The 22,905-nt window shown below is 40.5% G+C and overlaps 2 protein-coding genes across 2 annotated transcripts; both read right to left on the reverse strand.

Annotated features, from left to right (window-relative positions):
• Positions 1-1,094: 1,094 nt before the first annotated feature.
• LOC103710900 (ras-related protein Rab7) lies at positions 1,095-9,382 on the reverse strand. The gene is made up of 8 exons (XM_026806166.2): positions 9,242-9,382; positions 9,150-9,211; positions 9,001-9,027; positions 8,786-8,885; positions 2,179-2,325; positions 2,007-2,087; positions 1,740-1,885; positions 1,095-1,459 (listed from the first exon to the last, which is right to left on the reverse strand). Exons 2-8 carry the CDS (start codon positions 9,200-9,202, stop codon positions 1,390-1,392), a joined length of 624 nt encoding a protein of 207 aa, XP_026661967.2. The 5' UTR covers positions 9,203-9,211; positions 9,242-9,382; the 3' UTR covers positions 1,095-1,389.
• A 1,135-nt stretch (positions 9,383-10,517) lies between these two features.
• LOC103710931 (proline-rich receptor-like protein kinase PERK1) lies at positions 10,518-17,878 on the reverse strand. Its single transcript, XM_039129105.1, is given in 9 exon segments — positions 10,518-11,028; positions 11,517-11,678; positions 12,502-12,649; positions 13,225-13,301; positions 14,321-14,391; positions 14,523-14,609; positions 15,759-16,316; positions 17,136-17,645; positions 17,648-17,878. Coding segments are annotated over 9 exon segments (1,971 nt in total). The 5' UTR covers positions 17,697-17,878; the 3' UTR covers positions 10,518-10,719.
• Positions 17,879-22,905: the final 5,027 nt, after the last annotated feature.

Raw genomic sequence — 22,905 nt, forward strand, 5'->3', positions numbered from 1 at the left:
ACAGCGCCGCGCGCTGTGGTTTTTGAAACCACCGCGTACCGGCCGGTACGGGACCGGTACCAGCCGGTACGTATCGGACCGGACCGGTACCGTACCGGTCCGGCCGGCCACCGGTACGCCGACCGGTACCGGTACGGCAGACCTTGCTTTCAAATCTTCTATGCTTGCTGTGGTGCTGCTGCCGTCTCCATACAAACGTGGAGGGAAGAACCTGACGCCTTTGAACCTGAAACATCGTTGTTACCATCACCTTAGAAGCTCCTTGAAGGACTTAAAAGGGAGAGCAGACAGTTCCACCATGTTTTAGAGACGGTAACCCATCGCTTAGGAAATGCCTCTTTTTGTTTTTTGGTGAAAAAAAAGGAGGGGAGGGGGAGGGACCAGCCCACCCGCGTAGCAGCCCCATTACTGAGCCCCCCTTCCACTAGGAAATGTTCGATACAGGTCGCAGGTTTCGCGTGCCTTCCCCGACCCGTGGGCTCACCCCACTGGGTTCACCGCCTCACGTGTGGGTACGTCACCCCAGTGCCACCTTGGTACAAGTGGAAGAAAAGCATAACCACCAATAAGCCAGCCGAGCGTGGGGCATCCGGTCCCTAATTTAATCGACGCCCATGCGTTTCGAACCTAGACAACTTGGGCGGAATTATCGCCCCCTTACCACCAGGCTACTACCTTGGTGGCAGGAAATGCCTCTTTGGACGCGCATCACAGCGCACAAATGCAACACGTGAATGCGGACAAAAATGTTAAGGAACCAGACAATACACTAGGGCACAATGGAGAAGCTTCTGAAAAACCCAAGTCTCAGCATTGCTGCCAAGACGGGATCGCCCAGGAAGTCCTTCCAAATAGAATTAAAAACGTGATCCCGATAAGAGGAAACTGGATCATTATTTCAACACCAATAACAACCAGCTCCTTAACAAAAGAACCTCTGCCTCGTGGTAGATCAGCTGGCAAGCCAAGAGACGACCTGCCGTCCCCAAAGAAGTTTCCTGGCAGGGATAAAATTACAAAATCAAAGCGAAACGGACATGCAGTAAATCACAGCTGCAAGACCCCCTTCAGGCATGAAGCAACAAATTGAAAGATATCACTGCGAAGGATTGTAGAATAGATGCTTAGAAACTACCGCATGGAACATCCTCAGAAAATAGCACAAATTCCTCGAGTCCTTAAATACAGAAACAAATGAATCCCACGGGAGAGGCGGAATGTTGATGAAGCAAATACATGGGGAAGAATAACCCATTAAGACCAACTAGTACCAATCCCCACGACACGACAGAGATTACAAGAAAGAGCAATGAGCTTTCATAGAATTATTATATGACATTTTGACTACAAATAAATTGGACGAATAAACTCCAGCTGCCTGTCATTTATCTAGCATTCGCAGCCTGATGATCGTTGCTGACGTCCACCACCCGCCACATCTATGGTCTCCGGAAGATATCTTCATTAGCAAAAGAAAGTCTCAGTCAATTCCTCTAACTTGAAAAAAATGGCGCAAAAGAAAACATTTTAAATTAGATACAGGATTGCTTGGATAAACTAAGAACTTCAACTGACCCTCCATATCACTGCAGAACAACCTGATTGCAATGAAAATACCTATGAAGATACTTTTCCAATCCAGTAAATAGGTATTTTTAAAATCAAACTTCAGGCCTAGGTTTGAAAAACTCTCACTTTCAAAGTCATATGTTAACTAGTCAGCCTACAGAGGTACTCACAGCTCTTCCTCTGGTTCATTCTTGAGGGCATTCTTGGCTATACACTCAAAAGCAGCATCCACATTAAATCCTTCTTTAGCAGATGTCTCAAAATAGGGGATGTTCCCTTTTGATGCACACCATGCCCTTGCTTTCTTCTCAGAAACCTGAGGAAGCCAGAGAGAAAAATAACTCCACCAAAATTAATATAAATATACCAAATACTTGGTAATGGAAATAATGATATTGATAATTGGCTATGACTATGGAAGAAGAAAACAATCTTACAACTCGGCTATTGCCACCATCAACATCTGTCTTGTTTCCCAGCACCACAAATGGGAAATTTTCTGGGTCGGACGGGCTAGCCTGCATGTCAGACAATCAACACAGAAGTAAACCAACTCTATTTTTTTTTTTTGTATTACTTTGAAGCCATGTTGGATGAAAGGTCACTAACCTGAATCAAAAATTCTTCACGCCAATTGTTCAGGTTATCAAATGACTTCATGACGTTAACATCATACACAAGAACACAGCAATCAGCTCCACGGTAGAAGGCAACACCAAGACTCTGAAATCTTTCTTGCCCTGCAGTATCCCATATCTGGGGAATAAATGCAGCATCAAAATAATGAGCCAAAAGATAGGAGGTTATCCACCAATACATTTAGGGGTGAGATGAAAATGTAAATACAATTCTCTAAGAGACAATATAGGACTGAGGCCATAAAGACTAGACCATATGAACTTTTGATGGATACTCAAGCTCTTAGGGCCACAACCTCTGCCAACAATTTAATCCACAATGGCTACTGTCCATACTCCATGTTAAAAACAATTCTCTTGAATTGTTGTTTTTTTATATTGTGTAGTATATGCATTAAAAGCAATGTCTGTAATCTCAGTACGGGATACCATGCCAATATGTTATCGGTTGGATATTGCTATGAGTTGGTACAACATGGTATAAACCCTATACCGAACAGCTCTCGAACCATTTTTATCATGGTACCATCTGAAACTAGGCAGTGCAGGTCGGTATGCATCCTGGTTCACCTCAGTACGCCTCAGTATAAGACCCATACCAATCCAAATCGTGTTCTCATACTGGCTCCGACTTGGTACGATATGGTATGCCCCGAACTAGGCAATTCAGAAAAAATTAATAACATTTTCAAATTTTATCTAATCTACGTCTTTTCTCTCTAAACAAAATAGCTCCCAGTTTAGATTACGTCGTCAATCTCAAGGACATTTCAATCTAATAATCATGGTATCATCAAACCATCTATCCGATTTAAAGAATAGATCTCACCTTTAGTAAATTGCTTCATAAATCGATTTCATATCATCAAGCTAAGTATACACATCAGTTTCAACTTCCAATTACTTAATTCATGATTTCATATTCCTCAAACCAAACCATAATCTGATGTGTCGGTGAGTATTTTAGAAAGTTCTTCATTCTAAATTTCTTTTGGGCCTATTTTGATCTTAAGCTGGACTTAAACACACTCCAACACTAAATTTTAAATCCTTAGCATATAAGTTGAACATCTTAGAGATTAGAAAAGCATACATTATGAATATCATAATGAACACCAAAAAAACATTCATTTGTTTACAACTATGACTCGTAAATGTGATATTGTAAATATTCCTTCTGAAAGCGATATTAAGATATACATTTTCATTCACATAAAACAAGACATTCCAATTAAATTTGTAGATTGGCTCAGCAAATAGAATAGTGAACGACCAACAAAAAAACACAAACTGAATTTCAACCAGATTCACAACCAGCAAGTCCCATCAATCGTGGTCAAGGATCTGTTTTATGGATTAAATTTTGCAAATCATCACTATATAGGACAACCACATCCTCATCACTAGAGGCACCTTTAACCACCAGCATTACTCCCATTCAAGTGTTTCTAGATCTACCCCAACACTTCTCAAGCCAGTCAGCCCAAATATTGAACTCTCTCTTTAAAAAGGCTACTTCAAGAGATCACAATACTTAGAAAATGATCAGTCGGTCCTTCGACATTGTACCTTGTCCATCCTAGCTTTTCCAGAGTTTTCCACGGTCATCTCCACCTTGATCTCCACCATATTATCACCACTGATAAGTTTTCAGATATCACTCTCTGAAGAATCCTTAATTATATATGTACCTAGTCTCACATCTTCATGTGTAAGACCCAATGTACGAAAAAGTAACTAATTCTTTCACTTCCCTCCTACAAGCCAAACTAATACAAATTCAATCCCCCCAACAAAAAACCAAAGAGGAAGAAGACAACAATGTCATAAATCCCAATAATATTTCTACAAAGAAGGTGATGCTGCAGCACCTTGAAAACATATTCGAGTTAGCCAGGTCTCTAGCAATGCAGAGTAAGAAAAATAAGAAACCAAATAATTTATATAAAATGTGTTCAATATAATAATATGGATTGTCACAACAATAAAAAAGGAATAAAAAGCAAATAAGCAAGTATAGGCACATACAATAGAATCCACCATCAACTATCTTTCTTAAGAAATGCCTTGATAGAAATACACCTATACACATGAAAGATGGATAAATAAATACAAGTGATGGGAGAAGAGGAACCAAAAATTTATTGTTTTCTAAGCTTCCAAATTTCTATTACAGCTGGTCCTTGTATCAAGGATTTAAGTGCCAGTCCCAGTGGACATGCCAGCACATGATTACATCACGCTGAAATAAAAAAAAATAATATTTCCCTTTTTAATTAAAAATATTAAAAAATCAGTGGATGCCATGAGAACTCATGCTGAGTATCGGAACAAGCCTGGCACGAGGCGGCACTTGAAACCTTGTTCTCTATTTTCCTTCTTTCATGATATCATATATGTATCTTTCTTTAGATGTAATACTGAATAATATCGGTCCTTCGGTATGGAGTTCTTAAATCATGCTAATATTGCCTATATGCTTTAGCATGTTCCCCTTGGGTTTGTAACTTATGGCGTGAGTTTTCAGGAAACAGGTAGTAAAATGGGAAGAAAGAGCTCTTCTTTGAAAGGGGAAAACTCAAGCATTCCATATCATTTGCGTAGTTGACCAATTATCTAAATTTAAGCAAGAACTCTTTTTTGTAACATTTTGAACCATAGAGGTGATTTGGGAAGTGTTTTTATCTTAACTATTTATAATAAGCTTCCATATGTCTGCTTTAGCTGGCCCTTCCTCGCATTAACATTGAAGTTCAACCCCTTTCCACCCTTTAGATACTCTTAGCGGGAAAGGAGCAAAAGCACCCTATTGTATAACTATTTAAAGAAAAAAAAGGAAGACATAATTAAGATCTGCTCCATTGGCCAAGATGGAGAAAATATCAAATGATATGAAACTCTGCTCCATTGGTAATTACTTATTATCCTTAGCATACAGATCAAAACAATATCTAAGGTTGACATGAACCACGAGCATCCAAACCATGACCTTAATCAGCATTAATATGACATCCTCATGGCCACATCATTTAGGTGTTTGGCAATTTTCCATTTTCTTTTAAAGTATTCTTGTTCATAAGCAACCATTAGATCTTTCCGCATCATTTTCTTTTCTTATTCAAATGGTTGTTTTCCACCTCCTTTTCTTCTGGGTAAGATGAAATAATTACATTGCCTTGATATAAATACAGCCAGTAGCATCAAAGTATACCACATCCCACAATGGTGGCAAAACTGATGCGGCTAAATCCCAAATTACTGAACTAGTGTGGTTGGCAATATATGAAGCAACCCAATTTGCTGTACTATCGGCCAACCTGTATACATGAATTGCTCTAAATGATCGTGACATGGACATCAATGTCCTTAAATCAGCCAGTACTGGGCGAGTCACCATAGAAGGTAACTCCCTCTGAAATCAAACTGATCACCATTTTAGAATCCCCTTCCGGCACAACATTAGAGGCCCGAAGAATAGTGATTGCATAAATCAGGCCTTCCAGGCTCCTCTCAACTTCGCAAAGGGGTACTATGATGTCATAAAGGTGAAATCCTACAGCTGCCATCGAGCTCGATCCTTGATTGCGGATGACAAATCTTGCTCGTCCCTTTGAACCACCATCCACTGTGCTGACGTCGAAGTTAAAATAAATCATGCTGGAAACCATAAGGACTGCTGTATGGCAGCCTTAGTTTTCCCTAGCTGTCAAAGACCAAGCAACATGAGCATAGATATAATCGGATGCCTGCATTGGGCTTCACGAAGTCAGAAGGGGACTCCGATCCTTCCCCTCCATGACACAGCTATTCCTAGATAACCAAATATGATAAAGGACATAGTAGGTAGTGATCACCTTTTCAACCTCCTTGCTAATCACTAATAGAGATAGACTCCTTCAAGTATCAAAAAAGCCCATCCAAAGACATAGCAATTGTTCCCATCCTTTTTTTTTCTTTTTGCTAAAAGAAAAGGGGAGGGGGGAGGAAGGGACGAGCCCACCCCCGCGTAGCAACCCCCACTGGGCCCCCACCCCGGCAGAAGAATGTTCGATGCGGGCAGAAATGACAGTGTGTTGAGCACCCCGGCCGGTTTTACTCATACCCTCCCCACCCATGGGCCCGGCACGGATCCCCCTCAGGGCTCCGGCATGAACCTACCGTGTGAGTACGTCACACCTAGCACCATCAAGGCTACCAGCGAACCAGTAGCCCTTCCAAACCTCGTGTTCAAGCAGGAAGCATCCCGTCTCCACAATTTAATCGACGCCCGTGCGTTTCGAACTCGGAACTACTTGGTTGGAAGTAAGGCTCCGTTCTAGTAAGGCCCCACCTCCTTCACTGTATCACTTTCTATGCTTAGTTCTTATTTCAATAAACCCCCTCCAATCAAACAAGGATTACTAACAAAGCATATCTAGTATAGTTCAACCACTCAAGGACCGAGAAGCTAAATTGCCAAAAGATCCTCCTTCACAACCGACCATTACAGTTCCGAAAGGCCAAAGGTGGATACCCAGATATCAGCTTAGTAGTAAAGCTAAACATTATATCTCGAATCCTATCACTTCTTAACCTTAATGAAAAATCGGTATATGCAAAATTCTAAGGTCCTCCCCCCTTCCTAAAGCCATGAGAGTTGGACAGAAAGACATCCTCATAGACTATATTGAGGAGTAAGAAAAGGGCTTCCATGACAATGAGATCCTTCTGCTACACATTTTCAGCATCGCATACCACGTTCTTAATTCTCAATCAAATTTTCTTTATCATCCTAGAGATGCAAGTACTTCATTCTTTTTCCCTTGATAGGGATAAGCTGAGAGAGAGAGAGAGAGAGCTGATTGGGCCTTCTAGAAAATGTCGCGCTTAATTATCAAAAGCTATTCACTTCAAATTTCTCCATCAGTTTGAATTTTTTTTATCCATCGTATCGACTAAGAATTTCTTGGATAGAAGTATGGGACATGCCGATCAAATCTTCATTGTGTATCAACTATATCGTAAATAGATGACATGAATCATGATAATTGCATAAAAAAACAACTCAAAAATCAATCAAACACAAGCCTTCAATTTTTCAAAGAGAAAGAAAAGAGAAATTATGTCTAGTTTTATCCATGTAAACACAAACTATGCAACAAAGGACAACAAAGTTATTTCCAACCACAAGAACATAGGTACATTCTACTCACACTACCGGATAGGTAAACTATCAAAAGCCACAAGATAGGAATAGTAGACATTTGTAGAACCAGTAGCAGTTTGACCTACAAAAAACTAAACTAGTGCAGCACTAGGCAGGTAATCCGAGCTGCTAGTACTTTGCCTCATGCTTTTCCCATTAAATTATTCATTGTAAATGCTTTAGTCTTCAAGAATTCCTTTCAGATGCCAAGAGTAAATGGATCTTCATGAAGTTGTATGATTTCACAGCATTCCTTTCTTCAACCAACAAACTACTAAAAACCAACCTTTGAGGATAAAATGTGGATGATCTCTTCTGGCAAGTTCCTTAAATGGCTCTTTGAACTAAAAAGGCATTGCCTTTGTATTTCTATAAAATGTCAAATCCCTCTAATTCCTAGCCAAGGAACATGCAGTCCATCACTATATACTTGGCACTTAGACAACAAAATGAGTTCTAAATCTTCTAGAAGAATAGGGTAAGAAAAGGTAAGAGAAATTATATTACCTCACAATATTTTGGCCTTCTGCATATATACTAGAAAAGATGCGTGCCATCTATATAAAGTTGGCTCTGTCCTCCTTCATTAGGCATGTGTTCAGTGTAGCTTCAAATAAGTCCTTCTATGACTCTTAACGCTAAAAAAAGTCATTGACGATGACTTGGCACTAATGAAATAATTAACTTTGTGTTCTTAATAAGAAAATAATGAACATTATTTTTTTAAGTCTCATTCCATCCCTTTTATTGGCATATCATTGTCAAAAAAATGATTTGATTAACCAGAGACTAATTTCCACAGCACTTTCTTCAACAAAACAGCAATGAACATAGCAGTACAGGATGGTGTCTCTCCTTTCTTTTGAACAACACATTTCTCCCTACAACTAAATTTTGCATAAGATAACAAAAATGATCAGGCCTAATGACAGGTAAAAATTGTTGCTCACAGGTGCTTTGCCAAGACAAGCATAGCCTGCATATACAGCATATATCATAAAGCGATGGTAGAATCAGCCCAAAGTATGAAAAAATGTTTGAACAAAAAAGGCTAGGCTAAAGTTGTGCTAAATCATTTAGTACATTCGTTTGTTGCAGATATAATCCAAGAAACAATGAATCTGTTGCATGAAAAGGAAATTTCTGGAACTCCTAAAACATCTATTATCAATACCCATAAAACATATGCCAGGCACCTATCATAAATCCATGTAAATAATCTAACTTGCAATCTTATGATTCCATGCCAAATCCCATATTGCAAAGACGGATTCAGTGGCTGAAATTAGTGGAGTAGCATAGCAGCTTTTTGGTGAGGGAAGAGGACAAAGAAAAGTATCAAATTTGATAGGACAAAAGAAACTGAAACGACCCTTAGCATGCCAAAACTCACCTGTAATGTGAATAGCCTGTCCTCCAACTGGACTTCTTTTGTCAAAAAATCAGCTCCAATAGTCGCTTTATACTGAGTACTAAACTTCTTGTTCACATACCTAAAAGGTTATCATAAGAACCAAATCACCCATCGCAACACCGAAGATACATCAAAGAAACAGATACTTCTTCAATAATTAAGAAGTCAAAGAAGTTTAAAGTATTCGAGATTACTGATTCATCAGAGACGTCTTCCCAACCCTACCGAAATTTACAGAAACAAATCCGAATCAAGAATTAGCAAAGGCAAAGATAAACCAAAAACGAAGAAAGAAGGATAAAATGAACTCGAATCGAGAGAAAGATCGGAGGACGGAGCTCACCCGCTGTCTCCGAGGATGATAACTTTGAGAAGCATTCGCCTTCGGGACGCCATGGATTCGAACTGAAACCAACCGAGGGAGGGCGATTCGAAGGCTTGGAGCCCTAACGAACTACGGTTTCTTTCCCCACCGGCCCGCGAGATCGACCCCTGGAAAAATTCCCCAAAATCGAGAAAGAAGGGCAGCGGAGAGGGGATTTTCTTTTTCTATCTTTGGTGGTGGAAAAATACGCCCGATAAAACTTATTAATTAAAGAAAAGAAATTTCGGACCTTAGTCTTAACACAGATCAGCAGGACGGCTTCTAAAATGCCACCTGATTTTGCGAAAATTACCAATCAACCAGAATTTGGTTGTTGTGAGAGGTAGGTAGACGAGACATGGTTGAATCCCGGACCGTAAGTCCGGTCTAGATGTCCCGGCCCACGGGCCATGGTAATTTGCCTCCACGATTTTCTATTGTTCACGCCACTAATTCTTTCCTCTCCCTACCAACCTCATCCATTTTTATCCAAAGCAATGTCTCCCTTATATGCACTACATTTCAACCATCAAATCAATATAAAGGGCAATTTTATGGAGTACTATTTTGATTTTTAAGTCAAGAATTTGCTTATACTTTTAAAGATATGGAGTTCCAATTGCATCCAACGTAATAACAGTTGATTTCCAATTAGCTCTATCTACTAGGGGTACACGCAAGTCAAAATGATAATGCTGTACCAAAATGCTTGCATAACGTTGCACCCTCATTCATGAATAATGAGTTATTTCAAAGTTGTTCTACTGACTGAATTGTCTCCTTTATTGCTCATCACTCCAGTAGATTCATATGGGGAAATCAAGACCTCGGTCTGCTTTAGCCCTTACGTGGGCTCCTATTTTCTGATGTTACTGGCTGCATTCACACCTATTGCTTGAGCCACTGTGGTACAAAAATAATAATAATAATAATAATAATGTTGTATCAAAATGAATGCATGACCTCGAGATATCCCCCATGCACGAACGTATTTTCCCGCTCACCACCGGCAGCTGTGCTGTCCAAATGAGTAGTTTTAGAGGCATATTCATATGAAGTTATCCCAATAGGAATGTGCATATGGATCTTATATTCTAGTTGCGAGCAGAGAGAGCCTACCACCTTTGATAGTTGTGTTGTAGTCGGTTCTAAAGGGTCGACAAAATCTTAAGAATGTAAACCACCAAAAGAATGAAGCTGCATTCATTGTTTTATCACGATTGGCTAAAATACTTCAAAATCAAAAAAACCAGCAGCCTATCCAGCCACGCTAGTAGCTTTTTAGCATTCACAATTAATGCCTCTTCAAAACACACATCCAAGACACAGTCCAGATGGAACCCCGGAAACAATTAAAATATATGAAAGAATCAGTTAGCTCTTCATTATTTCTGCAACTGTGAAAAGCATACATATATGAAGACAGCTTTAAAATATTTCCGAAACCTATTGTCCACTCGCTCATGTTGCTGCCTTTTCAAATCAAGAGTCAGCAATAAAGTATGAAAGTAAGGTGAGACTTTACAATTAATCGAACAGTCGGAAGTTTTCACAAGCTACCATTGAAACCATAGTTTTCTTTGTTCCTCTTCCCCATCTCCATTTCCCGTGTACGTTGGCCTTCACTGCTCGATGCTGATGGGTTCTGACCATATTCACTGGTCGGTGCACTGAATTCACTGCTGGCATAGTCTTGAGTTGCTGCCATTGCCATTTTCCTGAACTTCTTCATGTCATTGTTATACTGGCCAGAATCATAATCAGAGCTCCCATATGAACCGAAAAACCTGCTGTGTCCTGGTCTAACGCCTTCATTCAGATCCTCAAGAGATACATCTCCTTCCAAGGCCCGAACAACCTGTCGAGTAATCGCAAGATACTGTAAATAACAAGCCAGAGTAGAAACACAAGCAAGCGTCTGATCATCTGAACAAAGAAGGTAATGTGATTTGTCTGACTTGTCAAGATTAAAGCTCAAGAATCAAATGATAATTCAAAATTCCAAAACAAAACATAACAATTTGAACTGAATTTTCTTAGCACAAATTTGAGTTCAGTAGATGTACACCTTAGGAAGCCCAAGGACATTTTCTGGAGTTACATAAGATATAGCTAACAACGAACACAAAAACTAGCAAATATTGACCCAGTCAGAATCCATTCATTTACCAGCATTGAGGAATAAGAAGAAAGTAATACTGGAGGCAGAAAAACTCACTTCAGATAAATGAATCACTTAGAGAATGCAAATGCCTCTAAAAACAAAAAAGTGTACTTCAAGGAGAAACTGTACGCTTGATTACTATGATTAATATATGCTAGAGAGTGAGAGAGAGGGAACAATACCTGACTCATCCGTGGTCGTCGCCTTGCTGAGTGGCGTACACAGGCAGCAGCACACGCAATCATGCGTGCCATCTCATTAGGATTGTAGTTATTTCCCAATCGTGGATCAATGAGGGAATCATAGTTCCCATCCTCAAGAGCCTGAGAAAGCAAAGGTCTTGCCTGCAGTAGCAAAAAAACGAACTCCATAAATTTAATGTGTAACCAGATAAAAGGTGGAAAAAGGTATGCAGAGCAGTGACATGATGTCCTAATTTTGGATGGAGGGATAGCATTACAAGTAGAAGCAACGATCGCCAAACTAACCAGAACCGGGTGATCGGCCCGTACAAAAACAAACTGACACTAAGTCAGGATGGTGCAGCAACGTGGGTTGGTTTGGGTTATAAACCCCCCCCACCCCCAACAGTTAGAACGATTGAATGTTCGAGAGCCTTTGAGGGCTCTCTCACTTGCTCTATATATCGGATGCTCACTTGCACTATCTCTCTCTCTTCCCCCTTCTAGATGTCGCAACCCTATCGACCACCCTCGAGGTAAGCCTCATCCCCTCCCCCTCTCTCTCCGTCAGACATCGATGCCACGACACCATTGGCTACCCTCAAGGTAAGCCTCCCCTTCTCTCTCTCCCTCCTCTCTCTCTCTTTCTCTCTCTCTTCCTCCCTCTACTTATCTCTCTCACCCTCCCCATGGTTCGATATGCCTTAGCTTGGTATGGTAATGTACTGACTGTACTGAACCGGTCACCGACAGGTACAAGCTCCAGCAGACTTTGAGTATAGGGTTTACATGCAAATAAATAAAAAGATAAAGTTGCAAGAGAAGCAACCTGCTTCGCAATCTTTTAAAATATATAGTATTGAAATTCTATTGGCATGCATGCCTTCCCAATTATTAAAAAATGTCACCAAAAAAAAAGAAAGATTAAATTAACTCTTAAGACCTATAAAACCAAAAGCCACATAAGCATATTCAAGACACTGACCCAGTCAACCAAGCTATCATCCATGAAAGATTGGCTTGTATCAACCGGTCGGTGTCCGGTGATTAGCTCAAGAAGCATGATTCCAAAGGAAAAGACATCTGATCGATCTGTGAGCTTGCCTGAAGATGCATATTCTGGTGCCAAATACCTGCATGCAAAGAACAAGCAGCAAGTTAAACCAAAAGGAAGCGATGCCAGAAAGCACACAAGGGGCTAGCATATGCTGCTGAACAGCAGATAGTCAAATCTCCTAACTCACTACAAGCTGAACAAACCACAAGGGCAGCTCAGTGCACAAGGCTGCTGCCATTGTGAATCGGACGTACACAGCCTTATCCCCCATGTGAAGATGCTATTTTCATGTTTCGAATGTGTGACCTTTAAGTCACAATGGAATTACCTGACCATTGCGCCAAGGCATGCCCTCAAATTGAACAAACCATATAGTTTTTAAACCAGTAGGCATTTTAATGAATTGACTAAAATGTTTTAGCGACAGAAATCAGCAAGCACCAAACACGAAAGAAATTCTAGCTGATTAAGACTCTAAATCTCTAAATACAAATGAATGATTTGATGTGAATGTCAAACATAGCACAAAAGCTTTCCCATGGACTAAATACTTGAGTCTTCAGGAAAAATTGCATGGACACATGCAAAGCAATCTAAACATCATGTACAGGCACAACACAGATCAAGCTGACGAGGTGACAATGAACTTACCCAAAAGTTCCCATGACTCTAGTAGAAACATGGGTGTTGTTATCGGAAGTAATCCTTGCAAGTCCAAAATCTGCAACCTGCAAGCAGTCTCCAATTTTTTTAAACTCAAACGAACAATTGAAGAACAAGTTGAAAAAATAATCTTTCTTACTGACTAGTTTTGTTGATTAGTAAAATGACTTTGAGTAATAAAAGCTTGATTTATTTTCTTAAATTAAGAGCAAACCTAGAAAGAACTTAAGAGAAAGCCAAGGCGCCAACTAAATTCTGATGAAAATTCACCTCAATTAATGGTCTCAAGCAATGCACCCAGATACATCATTATGTTTCAGCATCAATCATAAGTATATCTATTTACTGCTTGAAAGATGCACATGATTGAAAGAGTGCTCAAAACTAGGTCTCAAGCTTAAAAGAATAGAAGATGGAACATAGCTTTATGTGTTTGATTAGTCATGGGTTTCCACAACTGGATATTTACACAGAAAAAGTTTTTCTATACATGCTTCTTAATAAATCTAGTTATTTCCGCAACATAGAACAGAGACATTATCATGTTTGCTAGATGCTTATCTAAAATAAATAGATGGGCACAGTTTGACTCTTTCCTCCATAATACCATGCCTGATTTTTTTTTTATTTTCTAATGAACATAAAAGTCGGCCTAGGATAAAATATGTTTGTGCAGTTACCCACAGGCCCAACAAATGGCTGGTCCACGCGGCCTGTTAGAAAATCCTTGCCTTGATTTGATCTTCGGGCATAGGCAGGTCAACCACATCATAAATCAAAGGATCAATCATCTCCGGTCAAACCAGGCTCAAGTGATTGGTCTGTTCTGGTTACGAACATTATTACCAGGAAAGCATTTGGAAGAAAAAAAAAAGATATCCCCTTTCCCTACATCTCCCTTTGTTACCTAGCTCTAACAGTATTCTAGAGAATCATTTTTCTATAAAAACAATATGGCCTATAAGGAAAATATGAGCCAATTGTAAATACAGAAACATTAACCTTCAAGAGCAATTATGCATGTAAGAATGAAAGATCTGGTTCAACGATAAGCCAATTATGCAATAATAGAAGCACATCCTACCTTTGCCTCAAATTTATAATCAAGAAGAATATTGGCCGCCTTAATGTCACGGTGAATGATCTTAGGATAGCCTGAAGATAAAAATAATCTCTAATAAGGACATGGATAATAACGAAGAGGAGAAACTTGCCTACCAAATTATAGTGTGCAAACTTCATCGAATTTGAAATTTTATGAGTAACAACGAACAAGAGACACTCACAATCCTCGTGAAGATAAGCCAATCCCTTTGCAGAACCCAATGCAATTTTTAATCTCGTGGCCCAATCCATTGTTGGTCGACCCTTCCCTGTAAAACAAAAACAAAAAACACCATTTGTTAGAAGAAAATGTCTAAATAGTAAAACTGATTCATCAAAGAGTAAAATAGGTGTTTGATGGAATATGTAAAAAGTGGACATCCAAAATTGTATTGAATAGCGAATGAATGACAGGGCGAAAAAGAGTGTCTGACACATTCACAGATGACAGGCCAACAGCAATGGATAAATCATACAATAATGGTTGTAAGATTTGGATAACTTTGATTCAAGATGACATACAAGTCATTTTCATACCAATATATCTCCTAATTAACTTCAATACATTGTTGATCGTGATTCACATTTGAAACATATCCATGAAGCAAGCTCATTACGTACAATGTTTGGAGATCTGTTTTTACCATTGACAACATTTTAATGAACACGACAAGCTCTCTTCTTTCTCTTTGGCTAAACAAAATCCATAGAACAAAACCCAAATGGGACACTATAATAACCATTCTACATAAATATAATACCACAAATCCTCTTAATTACTTTCATTCCAGTGAACATCATGGTTTAGGCTTATCAAATGTAAAATAGTTGATTTCTTGATCAGCATAACAAAGATAGTTAATAAAGAGATGTAAAAGGACATAGAATTAAGGAGATATAAGAGTAGATGTCATTGTAAAGTGATCTGGAGAAAGGATGCAAGAGACCCAAGATTATCAAGAGTCCTAGATAAACATTAGGGATAATTTACCGCATGCTAATAAAAATTAGTTCATACTGCAAAACATGTCGGTAGTCCATCCTCTAGATCTCTCAAACGAACTTCTTTGAACACATGCCTGCACTACACCGCAATAGTAGAGGGCAACCTAGCCCACAAGGGTAAGACTTCTTTACTTAAATTTATATCTCAGACAAACATTCCAATGTATCTTAAGCACCCATTGCTGGCTCCGAATTGATAATGTGATGCTTTTTGGTTGCTACTTATTCCAGAAAACTGTTCAACAGGGGGAATAGGAAAATAAAGAAAAATGTGCAGGTAAATGGTTTACCATGCAAATGGAACTCCAATGTATTGTTTTTGCTACTTATTCAAGGAAATTGTTCAAACGAGGCAATAAGAAAACAAATAAAGAAAAATGTTCAGGTAAAAAACCAAAGTTATAGAGGTTTACCATGCAAATGGAACTCCAATGTATTGTTAGGAACAAATTCATAAACAAGCAACCTCTTGCCTCCAGCAATACAGTATCCAACCAGTGAAACCAGATGTTTGTGATGCACACGACTGATAATTTCAACCTCTGCCTGGAATTCACGCTCACCCTGTCCACTCCCAGATTTCAATTGTTTGACTGCAACTTCTTTACCATTCAGAAATATTCCTCTGTGCACATATCCAAAACCACCCTGCCCAAGGAGATTAGCATCAGAGAACCCATCTGTTGCCATTGCCAATTCTTCATATGTGAAGGTGCTCTTTGAGAAGCCAAGAGCGACACCAGGCGATGGTGGCGGCAATGGATGCTCGGACCCAGAATAATTTGATGCAGAACCTCCACTGCTGCTTATCATAGGTGGAGGTGGTGGAGGTGGAAAATTGCTTGGTGCATGTGGAGGACGTGAAGCATGCGGTGGTGGAGGGGAAGGATGTGGAGGAATTTTGACAGCATACTCTGCCGGTGGGGGAGCATTGTGCTGCCAGTTCTGGGGCCAATCACCATATGTATCATCTGGCAAGCCATTAAAGTGGATAAAAAATTGAACATCAAATCAAAATCCAGCAATGGTGATAAAAGGCAGGAGCAATTTCACGATAGGACAGATGCATAAAAAAGGTCAGCTGAAAAAAAGAGCAGGTTTTTCAAAAGCAAGAATATCACAAATTCAAATATCCAGAAATATTCAATATACACGTTTCCGGCACACCAGTTCTCACAGAGTCTGGTTCGAGGCGGGGAAAGCTCAAGTTGAGCCATTCTTGTTAGGACTTGATGAAAATGTTCGAATGTTTCTAATTAATATGTGATGTAGTGATCCAAGTAGAGTATATTTCGAGGTATAGCTGATACAGAACCCTAGTTGCAAAGCATCTGACAGAAAACTCCCAACCTATCAGGCGCCTATATTTTGAATCTTCCCTGAAATGTGTACAAATTAAAGATCCATTTTTGTCCGATTGCTCACCAATGGCAATGAGAAAACCATCCATACCCCACCATTCCAACCCCATCTTAAACATTAGCATTTCGTGATAGATAGATAAATAGATCGGAAAAGCAGACGATCCAGCAACAAACAAATTGCAGTTCTTTGAACCCCAAAAGGAGAAAAAACCAAAAAAAAATTCCAAAAAAATTATAGTCCACAGGATTTTCCAAAAATCGGTTCTTGAAAAGAATAAAATATCCCAAAACCCTAGTCCTAACGACCAGACATCGCATTCGCCTCAAGAGATGGACCAATGCGAAATAAAACAGAATAAAGCGGGGAAAACGATTTCTTTTTTTTTCTTTTCTTTTTTTGTTTTCCAGAGGAAAATCGGATCAAACCTTTCCGTGGCGGCGTCGGCGGCGGAGGATCGCCGTAGTGGTGAGGCCGAGGACGGCGCTTCTTCTTCAAGCAGCAGACACAGAGAACGCTCAGTAGCAGAAGAACAACCACTGCGCCCGCAGACAACCCCACGACGAGCACGGTCGACGGGGAGCCGTTGGTCGAGGGCGGGGAGGAGGAAGGAGGAGTGTTCCTGGAGGGCGTAGGAGGAGTGTTCCTGGAGGGCGTAGAAGGAGAGGAAGGCGGCGGCGGTGGCGACTTCGACGGGATCGCCGGGGACGGAGGGGAGGGTCCCTGCGAGCTGGGCGGAGGGGGCGGGGTGGAGGGGGCGGCGGGGGAGGGGGGAGGGGTGGAAGAGGGGGGAGAGGGAGTGGGGACGGAGGCGGGGGGAGGGGAGGAGGAAGGCGGGGAGGGGGGTGAGGTGGAGGGAGGAGGGGAGGTGGAGTTGTTGGACGGCGGAGGGGCGGAGGGGGTCGCCGGCGGGGGGGCGGACGCTGGGGCCGGAGGGGAGGGGGGGACGTGGGCGCCGGGGCGGCGCCAGGGGAAGGCGAGGAAGACATCGGCCCGGTTTCCGGCGGCCTGCTTTCCTCTCTCTACTCTTTTTATATTTTAACGTACGCTGGCCTCCGTGATATTTTTGGTTCGTTTCGCTCCGTTTTCTACGGGAGCAGTAGGGGAAGTAGGGAACGCGATTAGCATAATGTTAGCGGATTGAAGATTGGGGGAAGATTTTAAGCAAAAAAAAAAAAAAAAGATTGGGGGAAGATGGAATCGCTTTCAGACTGTGGGAGGAGGAGAGCAGGGCAAGTGCCAGCCTGGACCGAGGTGTCAACGCGGTCCGCCCACGTTTTTGAGTCAATCTCTCTCTCTCTCTCCCCCACCAAAGCTGGAGCTACAAATCCTCACCTTGTATTCTATATGTAGTCACGGACTGGATCAACGAAAGACACAAACTTCTAATGGCAACTACAGCCTGCCTCTGATAGAAAGGTTATTGGCCCAAAAAGAAACAGAGAACATAGCCTGCCTCTAAAGGAGGTTATTGTCACTTTTGCTGTGCATGATTCATAAGAGTTTTTTTTTTTTTGAGAGAGAGCCTTCGTTCCATTTCTTCTTCTTTTAGTTGTCTTTTTCTTTTTGACTCTTATGATTGTGCTTGTACCTGTGAAGGACTGTTGTATCAAAAAAAAAAAAAAAATACCATAATGGTTGATGTATTTTTATCTGTAATTGTCATTCGATGGCAGCTTACATATTAGCGGCTGCGTTTTTCGGGAGTTTGGAGGGGTCTGGTTGTATCATTAGATTGTACGTAGCCGCCATGAGATTTATACAGATAAATGAAAAAAAGTTTGAAGTACTTTTACTTTGAGATCCGTACGAGGTATGAGGTACGGCCGATGCCGCCAAGATCAACCATTTTTTTTTGGCGTGAAATATACAACCCGAACGTGTTAAGGCTATTTTTTTTTTCTTGAAACGAGCGAACCATATCTAACGAATAGGAAAAAATTCAATAAAACTAGAAAATAAAATATTTAGGAGTGCCCGAGGCAGTTCTCCATCTCCAGTCCACACGGTACTACTTGTATGGCTAGCCATATAAGCGGCCATCCAATCCACAATTCCATTAGTTTCACGGAAGACATGCTTGGTTTCAAAGGCCACTTCATCCCTCATTATGGCTCAGATGCTACGAAGCAGAAGGTGGTCATCATCCGCACCCCTCGGACCTCCTAGATTCATCTGATAACCGTGGCCGAGTCGTCCTCCATGATGACTGAGTGAGCTCGCAATTCTAGTTAGACATGTCGAAGGTCTGTCCACGCGGCTCTCAACTCTGCACCAAAAATCGAAATATCGAATTGCTGACAGCCACTTGCTGCCATCACCCTGGTATTCGAATCCCTGATAATAAATTCTGTGCCACCTTATGTACTTTTATTTGAAACAGATTCATCAAAATTGGTCTTGAGAAAGTTCAGCTGTGGGAGCTAAAATCTCTACGGCTCCATCGGTTAATTAGAATTTGGTGGACAGTTTTTGGGAGGGGAAGCGTGATGCGATGCGTGGCCTGCATCAAAAGGTACAGTTGGGCTGTCTCATATTTGACACCGCCATCAGCCTCTGCATTCTGCAAGGAGAAGCACATGAAATCAGGCTTTTAAACATTAAAAATCAAGTCATACAAGATGGGAGTTGTGCATCAATTGAGCCTTGAGGTTGCATCAAGCGGCATTGACAAGTCAATTAAAATGGGACAGCTAAGTTGCATTTTCGCTATTTAAGGAAAAACTAGCATCGTGTTTTGGGAGGTCAAGTTTATTATCATGGAGCTCTATTAAATTTTGATTTTATATTTTATTATAGACATTATTTTTCGTATTTTAGTATTTTCTAATTAGATATTGGTTGCAAATTAGTCACAATAGCAATATATTTTTTAGGTCAAGAATTTAATCAAACAATAATGGAATTTTATTTCACCCTAAGTAGGAGTAAAGATTATTTCTGCAAAAATTTGATTGTGTGTGTATGTCAGTTTCTCATACTAAACGTAGATGAGTACAGCCAAAAAAGTCAGAAAAGAGAAGTTGGCTCAGCGAGTAGGGAATATCCGCCTGAGTCATCCAAAGAAAATTCTCCGAGTGTTGCGCCACATAGGAGGCCATCCACTCAGCAGCTGTGTTAACCTTCCGAGATACATGCGTGGCCCTAAAGGAGTTACAATCCCCCGATATCTGTTGTATGTTAGTGAGGAACAATCGCTAGAGAGATACGGAGGTGTTCATATGTTAAAATATTAATATGGTATACATGCGAAATAGAAGTGAAAGGATATGATCGAAGATAGCGGCCAAACTGAAGAGCATGACCAACGCTTGACAAGCAACCAGTCCAACATCATCAATCCATCATAGTCCTTCTCACACACAAAAGATGTCTCCAAATTGGAACTCAAATGATACTCAATATGCAACCTCCATGTACTTATTTGGCTATGTTTGCGACTTTGTATACGTGTCTTAAAACAAAAAGGAGGTGGGATTAAGGAGGGCTTCAAACATTGATTATCACCAATTCTTTTCGACAGCTCTTGTTTGCCAAATTTTGTTTTAGTTGGCGTGTCTAATTGAAGCCACATGCATGTGGGCCATCCCCTTCCATGGTGAATTAATCTTGATTAGCTCCACCTAAGTTGCAAGACAACTTGAACTCGTTTATTAAGAGGGAGTTACTGCAAAAGTCTATAGCATGTCATGGGCATTATAGTGTCATGGTATTAGTAGAATCCATATCACGAGCAATGTGCTTGTTGCGCTCCATTTTCTCATCTCAATGTTTACCTGGGTGTATGCTTGGCAAGTGCCATACTTCAGCACAATAATATTTAACCACCTAACAGGTACAAGTATATACCATACAATACATGGTTCCATGATTTATACGCCATAACCAGTTCAGCTAGGATCTCCTCGTTGAACACAAAAGTATTTAGACGTAGTATATAAAAATAATACAAAATACCTGGTTTTTGTCCAATTCTATTCTAGTATTGGTCGACGAGGTTCAGTCCGTACCGAGTCGGTCCGGTCTCTGACCAATCCGGTTCGGCGTTAAAAAATGATACCGGTCTGTACCGGTCCAAACCGTTTCCGTACAGGCTGGTACCAACTCGTATCGGCCGATACCAGTCTGTATCGAGTAGGTTAGATTTTTTTGAACTTTTGAAGGCCGAACTAGGTATCGGTTCGAACTGGTCCGGTAGCTGATCGGTGCGCCTATCGGTACCGGTTTGGCGATTCTTAGTATTAGTAATATGATTATAAAAAATACGGAAAAAAATGACAAATGATGATGTACGGTGTAGCATTTCTCGTATCTTAATGGCTGGTTTTAGGTTAATTACTTGACCTAACTGATGTAACCATGGGAGAGCGTGGAAAGCAAGTGTTCACCTGCTGGGTCCATGGAAAAAGCTGTAAAGGTGTGGAGTTGATATAAAAGGATCATGCTTAGACTGAAGGGAAAAGCAAATCGAAATCGAACCGGCCCGCCGGTGCATTTGTTGTGGCCGGTGGATGGCAGACAGTAAAAAAAGAAGAAAAGAAAGCAAGTTGTTTCTTATTGGCAACCTCCCCCACATCCAAAGTTAATGCCCATGCACCTCCACATATTCTTTTGCTAGAGATTCCGACTATCCACATGAGTCATGACCTCATGCCACCATAGCCCTTGAACCTTCTTATTTTATTGTGCACGGCAATAATTGTCCGACTGCATGCGCTCAAATGACATAAAGGAAAAAGCAAATAAGAATCTACTTTTTGTTTGCGTGGAATTTTTAAATAAGAGATAGAAAAGTAGTACTATTGTGAGTGAGAATAAAATTTTTATATTTTACGGAAAAAAAATTCATGAAAGATAGAAAAAAAGTTATTTTCCACTGATTGAAAATTGTGGTTCTTTTTTTTTCAAAAATATTTTTAAGCCATTAAAATTTAAAAGTAAAATTTTTTTTATTAAGAATATAATAAGTATTTTTTTTACGAAAGTAGATACTCAACCAAGTATAGGTCACTCTTTTATGATCAACTAAATATGCTAACATTATTTTTTTATGCATCATATTCTTAGAAATCATCTGTTAAAAAAAATATTTCAGTAAGAAAAAATTTTAACTATCTACCGGTGCTCCTATGTACTAGACTCTTAACTATATTAAGAGATGCTAGGCGATTCTCATAATTCATAACAATAAGTAGATAGCCTAATAGTGCCATGCTCAAGAGACTGAGGGCTCACAGAGAACGTAGAAAAACTCTCACACTCATCCTGGTGCTTCGTAGCAATTTTACTCTTCAATTTAGAAATCGTTCGTCTAAAATTTAGAAAGGGCATGGCAGGCGAAGATTGGTGCCAAACAAAGGCGTAATCAAGTGGGCCTTGCTTGCGCCCAGTCAATTATTGACTTATCCCCAATGAATGGGGCAGTGATTGTAATGGGCGATCTATAGCTTTACCATTTAAAAAATAAGAAACAATTTTTACATGGGGAGATAGAGCATATAAAAAAAAAAAACATCTGGATAGAGGTATCCGTCAGGCCAGTGAGGTATCCGAGGTTACTATGACTGCTTCATCTGGAATAGCTAGGAACATCTGGGGTTCCCTTCTGTTGCTTTAGCGCCTAGGTATGTACTCACATCTTGGGAACCCTCACCCTCCGGCTACCTTAAGGTGAATTTTGATGGCAGTTTATCTGCCAGTGAAGGATGCACAGGCGTTGCTTTTGTGATTAGGGATCATGAGTCTAGGCTGGTTGTGGTTGGTGGGCGATGTACCTTCGAGTCATCTGCTCTGAGGGCGGAGCTCAGGGCAGCATAGAAGGGCGTATCTTACGCGATGCGAGTTCTGGAGGCCTAGTGCCTCATTTTGGAGGGAGACTCGGTGGAGGTGGTAGAATGGATTTTACAGGAGAGGCTGAGGGTCTTCAACCAACCGCTTCTAGAGGACATCAAACGGTTATTAGCCTATTACAAGAGTGTGCTGTGTTCCAGATTGGTCATGTATTCTAGAAGACGAACAGAGCTGCTGATTGGGTTGCCTCCTTTGCTGCTTATCACTCTGAAAAAATTTTGTGGACTCACTGTGTATTTATTCCTCCACGGTTGTGGAGTATTTTGGCTTGTGACTCTAGCAATGTTCACGCGAGATTAGTGTGAGCAACCAATTTATCCAAAAAAAAAATATATATCTCCAAAAAAA

This window comes from Phoenix dactylifera, chromosome 8 (assembly GCF_009389715.1).
Source record: "Phoenix dactylifera cultivar Barhee BC4 chromosome 8, palm_55x_up_171113_PBpolish2nd_filt_p, whole genome shotgun sequence".
Lineage (NCBI taxonomy): Eukaryota > Viridiplantae > Streptophyta > Magnoliopsida > Arecales > Arecaceae > Phoenix > Phoenix dactylifera.